Source organism: Phyllopteryx taeniolatus, chromosome 9 (assembly GCF_024500385.1).
Source record: "Phyllopteryx taeniolatus isolate TA_2022b chromosome 9, UOR_Ptae_1.2, whole genome shotgun sequence".
Taxonomy (NCBI): Eukaryota; Metazoa; Chordata; class Actinopteri; order Syngnathiformes; family Syngnathidae; genus Phyllopteryx; species Phyllopteryx taeniolatus.
Window position 1 is genome coordinate 14,041,810 of NC_084510.1, and position 10,000 is coordinate 14,051,809.

At 47.8% G+C, this 10,000-nt stretch overlaps 1 protein-coding gene across 7 annotated transcripts in view; it reads left to right on the forward strand.

Moving 5' to 3' along the window:
* LOC133484078 (tensin-2-like) overlaps nt 1-10,000 on the forward strand; it is a 53,245-nt gene that overhangs the window by 34,647 nt on the left and 8,598 nt on the right. For all 7 annotated transcript variants that reach the window (XM_061786160.1, XM_061786162.1, XM_061786161.1 and 4 more), the window contains 2 exons: nt 8,517-9,857; nt 9,945-10,000. The exon at nt 9,945-10,000 is cut by the window's right edge and continues 86 nt beyond it. In XM_061786160.1, the coding sequence (XP_061642144.1) occupies nt 8,517-9,857; nt 9,945-10,000 (1,397 nt within the window). The remainder of the gene's footprint in view (nt 1-8,516; nt 9,858-9,944) is intronic.

Below are 10,000 nucleotides of genomic sequence, written 5' to 3' on the forward strand. Positions count from 1 at the left end.
TTAACACCCTGTCACCAGAGACTAATGGACAGAAACGAACTCTCTGATCGTAGCGTTGTTTGTACCCTTCATTTTTTTTCTAGCCATGCTCTCGGCGAGCTGGTAGGCAGTCTGTAATTCTCGTTTCATGTTTTTGACGTATTTTAGATAGGACTTGGTGGATGTACCATCACTTGAGACTCCAAATGCCACATCTACTGGCAGTCTAGCCTCTCGACCGAAAATGAGAAAATATGGCGAGTGGCCTGTTGACTCATTTAGGGTGCAGTTGTATGCATGCACCAGCTGACTGATGTATTTACTCCATTTACTTTTGTCCTGTGCATCAAGAGTACTGAGAATGTTGAGAAGAGTTCTATTGAAACGCTTAGGTTGCGGGTCACCCTGCGGGTGGTATGGTGTGGTTCTTCTTCTTTATACCAAGCATACTCAACAGTTCATGAATGAGGCGGCTCTCGAAATCTCTGCCTTGATCCGAGTGTACTCGCTTCGGTAGACCGTAGTGGACAAAATATTGTTCCCACAGGACCTAGCAACTGTTGACGCCTTTGATCCTTAGTCGCAAAAGCTTGAGCATAACGTGTGTAGTGATCTGTAACTACAAGCACATACAATGTTTCTGGAGTCAGGCTCAATTGTCAAGAAATCCATAAAGACAAGATCCATCGGCCCCTCACTGGTAAGATGTGACAACTCAGCAGCTCTATTGGGCAGTGTTTTCCTCTGAATACACCTTGGACAATTTTTACAATATGTCTCAACCTGTGTTTTCATACGAGGCCAGTAAAATCTCTCTCGCACCAACCCATAGGTTTTGTCAAACCCAAGGTGACCTGACTGGTCATGCAAAGACTGAAGAACAGTTTCTCTGAACTTCTGTGGGAGTAAGAGTTGTTGTCGAACTGTCATGAACGGAACAGAGGATAGGACCCAAAAATGCACGACTCCAAAACAAATGGACAGTTTCCAAAAAGAGAGGTTTAATAGACGGGCATAGGTCGGTACACAGGCAGGCCATCCAAGAAAGGCAACAGTATCCAAAAACATGAGGCAAAGAGGCAAGGTCGATAATCGGAACAGGGTCAAGTCTTACTGTGAGTCTGTGACGTGGAAACAAGGAATGCTGGAACGCGACGACAAGGTACAACGAATTGGCAACGAGAGGGAATGAGACACGAGGTTAAATACAAGGGGTAATTAGGGTGAACGAGGCACAGGTGGTGAAGATGCTCACAGGAGCAGGTGTGTGTGAAACAGGGGGGGAAGACAAAACCCGGAACACACACACACACACATGACACGAACTGGTTTGTTGGGAGGCTTACTGATTCGGTACAGTACAGAGTCCTTGACCTTTAACTTTTCCCACTCTTTTAACAACAATGACACATCCGGATGTTTTCTTTTGTTAGCCTGGTCCGCAAAGTTCTGCACAACAGCACACCACATTTCTCCGATACATGGGTCTTCCTGCTGAGAATGTGAGATGTCAGCTAAAGACATTTGGGGCAGTGGCTGAGTGCTTACAGAAGACACACTACAATAAGCTCTGGGTACAGCATGCTTGGATGAGCCCAGGAGATCCACCGCTCTGCAACGGTGAGGATGAGGTGTTCTAATTGACGACATGTGACAGACAGCTTGGAACGCTGGTAGGAGACATGGAAACTTCCTCTTCACCAGACACATCGCTGTCAGCATGAGGACACCTTGACAATGCATCTGCATCAATGTTTTGTTTTCCAGAGCGATATTTCAGGCTGAAATCATACATTGATAGCTCCGCTACCATCTACGTCCTGTTGCGTCCAACTTAGCGGGTGGTTAAGACATATGTTAGCGGGTTATTGTCTGTGTGAACCTCAAACTTGACTCGTTAGAGATAATCATGCAGCTTGGTAGTGACAGCCCATTTTAAAGCCAGAAAATTCAAGATTATGCGTGGGATAATTTTTTTCTGACGGAGAGAGGCTATCCTAACTTACAAATCAACCGGCTGCAAACCTTCTTCCCTGGTCCTGATAGAGACACCCCCTAAGCTTTCTCTACTTGCAATCAACATGCAGAACCTAAGCCAGAATTGGGTTTTGCGATTGCTAGGACAAGGTGGAATTCTGTAATACTGACCTTTAATGTCACAAAAAGCTTTCCCCTCCCTTTTCTCCCCCCTCCCCCCCCCCCCCTTCTCTACTTCTTCTCTTCTTCCTTCCCTCCCCCCTTCTCCCCCCCCCCCACACCCCACCCCCTTTCCTTCCCCCTTCCACCCTATCCCCTTTACCCCTTCTCCCCCCCCCCTCCCCCCCCCCCTCTCCTTCCTTCCCCCCCCCCCTCCCCCCACCCTTCTTCCCCTCCCTCTTTCCCTTCCCCCCCTCCCCTTCCTCCCCCCCTTTCCCCCTCCTCTTCTCCCTCCTTCTTCCCTCCCCTTCCTCCTTCCTTCACCCCCCCCCCCCCCCCATTTCCCTCCCCCCCGCCCCCTCCTCCTTCTACACCCCCCCTCCCCTCTTTCTTCCTTTCTCCTCCCCCTTTCCCCCCCCTCCCCCTTTACTTCCTCCTCCCACTTTCTCCTTTCCCCCCCCCCCGCCTCCCTTCTCTTTCCCCCTCCTCCCAATTCCCCCCCCTCCCCCTTCCCCCCTCCCACTCTCTTCTCCTCTGCCCCCCCCCTTTCCTTCTCCTTCTTCCTCTCCCCCTCGTCCTGCATTCCTTCCCTTCCCCCTTCCCTCTCCCCCTTCCCTCCCCCCTTCCTCTTCCCGTTCCGCCTCCCTTCCCCTTTCTCCCCTTCCCCCCTTCCCCCCCCTTCCCCCCCTCTTTTTCCCTTTTCCTCCCCCCCTCCAACCTCCTCCCCTTCCCTTTCCCCCCTCTTCCTTCTTCCCTCTTCGCTCCTCCCCTTTCCTTCTCTTCCTTCCTCTCTCTCTCTCCCTCCCCCCCTCCCTTCCTTTCCCCCCCCCCCCCCCCTCACTCTTCCTCCACCCCCCCTCCCCCCCCCCTCCCCCCCCTCCCCCTCTCTCCCCTTCTTCTTCCTTTCTTCTCCCCCTTCCTTTCCTTCTCCCTTCCCTCCTCCCTCCTCCATTCTTCACCCCCCCCCTCTCCCCACTCCTTCCCGCCCTCTCTTTCCTCTTCCCCCCTTCCCCCCACCCTCTTTCCCCCTTCCCCCCCCTCTTCTTCCTTCCCACCTCACTCCCTTTCCCTTCTTCTCATCTATTCTCTTCACTCAAACAAACTCACTCAACAAACACACCAACAAACATTCTCAAACCAAACAAATCTCATCGTGTATCAAAACAACGACAAAACATCTCAACACCAACTCCCTCACTCCAATTCCTCAATCTCACTCAACAAAAATCTCCCTCCAAGACACACACAATCACAACTTTTTTTCTCACATAATCAAAAAATAACATTCTTCTGGGACAAACGCTAGTCTTCATTCCACCTTGCCCCAAACGGCTCTGAGGGGTGGTACCACTCTTTTGTCTTCATGTCTGTTTTTGAGTTCTCTTTGTTGTTCTTTTCCATTTTAGTCTTTCCTCCTGGCCTTCCAGTCACAATGCAGCCCTGCAGTAGCTGATTGAGCGGATGACAGACTCTGGAAAAAGAACGGAGAGCAGTGATGTTCTCTGGGCGTGGCCACGACTTCACAGCTTCGATCTTTGAAGGATCAGTAGCAATGCCATTGCTAGAAACGACGTGCCCAAGATAGGTTACAGAGAGACAGCAGAACTGACATTTATCCAAAGATAATTTAAGTCCCTCTTCCTTTAATCTGTCAAGCACTTTAAGAAGGCGCTGCTCATGTTCCTCCAATGTTCTCCCAAAAACAATGACATCATCAAGGTACACTAACACTTCCAGCAGATTCATATCACCAACCGTCCTTTCCATGATACCCTGAAACGTGGCTGGTGCTCTGCAGATGCCTTGTGGCATTCTCTCAAATTGATAAAATCCAGCCGGACAGGTAAATGCCGTTTTTTCTTTGTCAGCATCACATAAAGGGATCTGATAGTAGCCACTTCGGAGATCAAGCACGCTGAACCATTTGCTACCACTCAGCCATGTCAGGGCATCCTCCACACGTGGGACTGTATACTGGTCAGGAATTGCTCTCCTATTTAATGTCCTGTAATCCACGCACATACGTATGGTCCCATTTTTCTTGCGGACCACAACGATAGGTGATGCATAGGGGCTTCTAGACTCTGAAATTATTCCAGCTTCTTTCAAAGCATTTAAATGTTTTCTCACATCCTCCAAATCCTTTGGAGGTAAGCGTCTAGAACGTTCTCTGAATGGTTTGTCCTCCGTCACTCGAATGCTGTGTTGTGTGCTCTTTGCACAACCAACGTCATAATCACTACAGGAGAAAACCTCTTTCCTTTCCATCATTCTCTGACACAGCCTCTCCTTCCACTCAGGAGGCACAGGAGAATCTGCGAAGTTGAAAGACGAGGGGGATAGTTGAGATGTGGACGGCTTTGATGACTTTTGTTCAGGGATTGCATTTATTACATCCACCCTGTGCAAATTAGCAATTTGCATACCACGTTTCAATGTGACAGAATGATTTGATACATTTCTCAAAGTTACTGTGATACGATGACAATGAACAGCGCTTGCTTTATCAACAGCAGGCATCACTAACAGTTCTTCAGGGAAGTAACCCTCCTCTGGGCGTTCTACAAGAACAGCCTGACCAGAAAACCCCCCCGCAAATTTTGGCACCCCAACCACTTTTACAACGCCACCAGGAGACAGCACTAAGGACTTCTCTCGAGTGAACCAGACTGTTCCTCTTTTTAGGTCAGCTGTGTCATCTGGGGTGCTCCGAAACTTCTCATAAGCCTCTTTTATTGCTGGGTGAACAGCAATAAATTCTTATGTAAGAAATTATCTCCGTTTTGTGTCTTGCAGGAATGAAATAAGCTCCGAACTATGGAGGTGTTTGTGCCAACCACAATAGAAATCTCACCTTTCATGGCTGGGTCTGGACACACAAGCACAAGTGTTTCTATGGTCTTAGCTACACCCACTACATCTCCAGCAAACTCAAGTTTCAAACACATATAACCATCATATGGATATCGGTCTGCACTGAGGCCCCAAATCTCCAAGCTCTCAATAGGGGTCAAGGGCAGGTGTTTCAGATACTTGTCATAAAAGGAGCGGTACAGCAGGGTAACTTGGGACCCACTATCAAGCAAAGCTTTGGCGTAGATGCCCTCAACTTGTACAGGAATAACAGAACTAGGTCCAATTAAACCCTCTGGCAAATCAGCCTTGCTTTCTTTTAGCGTATCACACTTTGTGGAACGTGTTCTCTCCAGAGCATCAGGCCGTTCCTTTACTGAGCTCCTGGGAAGTTTCCCATCAGGTGTTTTGCTTTCAGGAGACGCTTATTTACTTTTCGGAGATTCTCTGGGTTTTCACACTCCCGCTGAAAATGACCATCTTCACCACATTTGTAGCAAAAAACATCTGCACCATATTGAAATCTGGGAGTTCTCTCTTACCCACTTGCATATTTTACAGCAGCTTTTTGAGTGTGGTTCTGGATTGCATGCTGTGGTGGACTTTCTGACGTGGCGACAGAGACAGATACCAGACGTGCAATATCACTTTTAAGCCCCTGAATTTCCTTCTTCAGACTCTCTATGGCATGGTCGGTCTCCACTCCAACAGCTACTGATGGTGCAGACTCTGGTTGTTTTGACATCACTGACGCCGTAGCACAACCTGCACACTTAACCGCAGATGAAGAAACAACATTCTTCACTCTTTCTCTTTCAAGAACCATCCCCTCTTCTTCTCTTACCTCACTTGGAGCGGGCTTTAGCTTGTAAGTCATCCTTATACGAAGTGCAGCAAGATCATGAGTGAGAGCACCTCTAGCAATTTGCTCGATGCGTGTCCTGTTCATGTCAGTGATGTCGATCCCGATGAACAGCGTGCAGCAGTTTGTCTAACCTGAGTAAGTATCCTGACAACTTCTCAGTTTCTTGCTGGAATGTGTTACGGAACTTTACCATGAGATCAGCTGCACTGTCTGTGGTCCCAAAAGCTGTTTCTAGGGCCTTAAGATACTCATTGGCAGTGGCACTGGGGTTAGTGACTCTTAAACCCCGGACAATATCTGCTGCAAGCCCTTTGAGACTTTCAGCGATTCTCTGTTTCTTGACAACATCAGAACATTGCCACTCATTCAGCAGGTGGGTGGTCTGTTCCGCCCAAGAGTCATACTCCTCTTCTCCAGGTAGCATTGGCTTTATGCCCGAGAAGAAGCGAAGTTTACGATAGCCTTGTCCGTCCATAGGCGGTGCTTGACATTTTTCCACAAGCAAAGAGATGGCATTGACAAGCTCTGTGTTCAAGTCAGGAACAGCGGGTGGGGCAGGCGTGGTCTTAAGAAAACCTGTCACATCATCTAAAGTCTTTCCTTCACTGGCTAAGAATGATACTAGCTTGGATTGGAAACCTCTTTTGTCACTAGTCACATGGAAAGTCTGAAAATCAGGGACACTTACTACCCACAAGTCTGACGGATCAAGAGCAACCAACTGTTCAGGTAAGTCAGTTTTAGTCATGTCATCTGTGCTCTCAACTAATACGGACTGATTGTTGTTTGTGCGTGTTAGACACCGTCCTCTGATTTTAGTGCGACCAAAAATTGTAACTTCATCAAGTACCTTATAAATGTTCTCATCAGTAACATCAAGAGAAACCCCACTAAGCACAATAGAATTCTTAACATCAATACCTTTGTCGTCACACCATTTGATTATTTGTTCGGACTCCATGTTTTGTTTTGAGTTTTTTTTTTTTTTTTTTTTTTTTTTTTTTTTTCTCCAAAACCAGTCACACAAAACACACTCAGTATTGTGATTACAGTACTATTACAACCCCGGTCAACATTGACCGAATTTCTTCTTTTTTTTTCTCTTTGCTCACAAATACACTAGTGAACAATAACAATCCCGGACGAGCCCTCACTGGCAGTACTCACAAAACCGTTGAACCCTCAGATCACTGGGGAAAAGAAACCCAAAATCGATTGCCGTAGGAACGCGCCCTCAAAACGCTTCAGTAGGCACAGCGACTGGATCCCGTAGCGTCGAAGCGGCAGCCCGGTGGCGTTGAGCAGGCAGGACCCGTGGCGTTGAAAGAGTAAATCCGTTCGCGTTTAAAACAGTCAAAAATCCGTTCGCGTTGAAACAGTAAATCCGTTCGCGTCGAAAAACCAGGTCCAGACCCCCCAAAAAAACTCCTCTTCCCCCCGCTGCCTCTCCCGCTCTTCCTCCCCAAGACCCACCTCTTTCCCCCAATCCCATTGGACACACCACCCCTTCAATCAATCATTAAAACAAAAAAAACCCTGAAATGTTCACAGACCCCTCGGAACGCAGGACACCCCAGTATCCATCCACACAAAGAACCAAACAAACTTTTAACTAGTTTTCACAACAGCAATTCAAACAAATACAGTTCAACACATTTTAGTCAGTACACTACATGTATATATACATCAAACGAGATATACTTTATACTGTATATATTTTATAATATATATGGGTATATATTAATAATATATCCAAAATAAGTGAGCTTCAGGTAGTAATCCCTCTTCACAAAAAAATTTGTCCTGCTCAGGCAGGTTGGGGAGCAACAAAAAATAATATATACAATATATACAGTATACTGTATGAAGTGCATTGACCAAAACTGGTAAATAACATTGGTTGCTAGCTTACTCCAAAACTGCTTGGCTGACTTGATGTCAGTTACTGTTGTGTGTAGAGCCATAAAGCCATATACAACTACCTACTATCTACATACCTACAGTATGGCTTTTACTGTTTCCTGTAGTTTGTTTACATGCTGCAATACATTATCCATCCATCCATCCATTTTCTGAGCCGCTTCTCCTCACTAGGGTCGCGGGCGTGCTGGAGCCTATCCCAGCTGTCATCGGGCAGGAGGCGGGGTACACCCTGAACTGGTTGCCAGCCAATCGCAGGGCACATAGGAACAAACAACCATTCGCACTCACAGTCATGCCTACGGGCAATTTAGAGTCTCCAATGAATGCATGTTTTTGGGATGTGGGAGGAAACCGGAGTGCCCGGAGAAAACCCACGCAGGCACGGGGAGAACATGCAAACTCCACACAGGCGGGGCCGGGGATTGAACCCGAGTCCTCAGAACTGTGAGGCTGACGCTCTAACCAGTCGGCCACCGTGCCGCTGCAATACATTAGAATACATTAATTATATATTGCCCCCTGGCGAAAACTCTACTAGCCACCACTGCCAGTACATAACTGGTTTAAAACTGTAGTTCACTGACTTCCACACTAAAGTGATCCATCCACTTGTGGAATGCATGACGAAGCCAAGTAGAAGCCTGTTAGGATATATTGTGGTCATCTTCCGCCATGCATTTCTCGTTACTAGTGTAAAGTGTAGCCCAGTCTAAACCTTAATTCAGATGACTCATAAATCATAACTTCCTTTTTCCATTAGATATTTCTCATACAAGGGGCCCTCTTGATGGCAGTCTGTACGCGCAAGTGAGAAAACGACGAGGACCGGGCCCGGCTTCCTCGCCCAACGGCTATCTCACCAGCAGCCCAACAGTGAAGACACAGATTGCCAACCAGTCGCAGACTCTCACCATCACTTCTAGCTGTGTCCTCTCTGATCACATAGAGCACCACTCACCCTTCACTAGTCATCCTGAAAGCGAGACGACTAAAAGTCTGATGGAAAGAAGAGGAAGTGAAACAAGAGGGAAAGTACGAGGGAAAGAAAGGGACAGAGAAACAGAGATTTTAGAAAATGCAAACCTGTCAAATCTGGGAGGATTAAGGCGAGAACACTCATGTTGTGGTCGAGCAGGTGTAAAATGTGGAGCTGTGGAGCGGCAATGGGAGCAAGAGCCTTGCCTCTCTAATGGTCACTGTGCTGGATGCTGCAACAGCATTAAAAAACATCCCAAAAGTCAAACCCTGCCGGCCTTACCATCCAAATCTGTGTCCCCTCTACCACATTTAACTCATATGGAACTCTGCCATCGCCATAGTGTCCATCCTTTGCCAGAGTTAGCATGGGAACGGCAAGCCCCATCTGTCCCTTGTCTCCACAGACCATGCTTCCATTATTCCAGTCCTGAACATGCACATTCGCATGGTCACACCCTTCCAGCCTCGAACAGACACTACAATGATGAATGTCAAGTCTTCCATTATCCAGGCCAAGCCCCAACCTCTCATCTTTCCCAACAATCATTGCTTTCAAGCCCATACAGAGAGATGTTCTTTGGCCCGCCAAATCAGTCCCCCGGATGTCCCTGTCGAGAGTGCTCCAGCAGGCGAGAGCACCAGGCAGCCTCAGTCAGAGTGCACCATTCAATGCATCCAGATCAAGCAGTGGGATTACAACAAACTGGAGAGGCATTGTGGGAAAGTAAAAATCCATGGGAAGTGCCAAGAGAGGCTGACTTCTGCCAGTGTAAATCAGCCGTTCCACCGTTTCACATCTGTCATTCTGCCGCTTTAAATCAGGGCACCCCGCAGCCAAGGTTTTTCCTCGGACCTCACCAGAGTTATCCCAGCACCCAACCTCTTATAAACATGCGGGATGGAGCCAGCAGTGGATACCACACGCCTCCGCCTCCACACCAGTCTTATCCCTGCCCCCCTTATCAGTCATCTCCTGTTGAGAGCCATGGTAGTCGAGGTTATGTTTCTGGTTACCTCTCTGGGTCAGCCTCTCCTCTACCAGCAAAAAGCCCATCTCCTGGGAGAGTAAGACTCCCAGACACCCCTCCAGGAGCCAAAGATCAGCAGCAGGAGCATCTCGAAGGTATAGGTGGGATAGGAATGGACTAACGAAGAATAAAATATTCTACATCCTGCCTTCATCTGATTATTTTTCTCTTACTTTTTGAAGTGGAAAAGGCCACACCAAGTCCAGAGGTTGACATATCCCAGGGTTCAGAGGGTAAA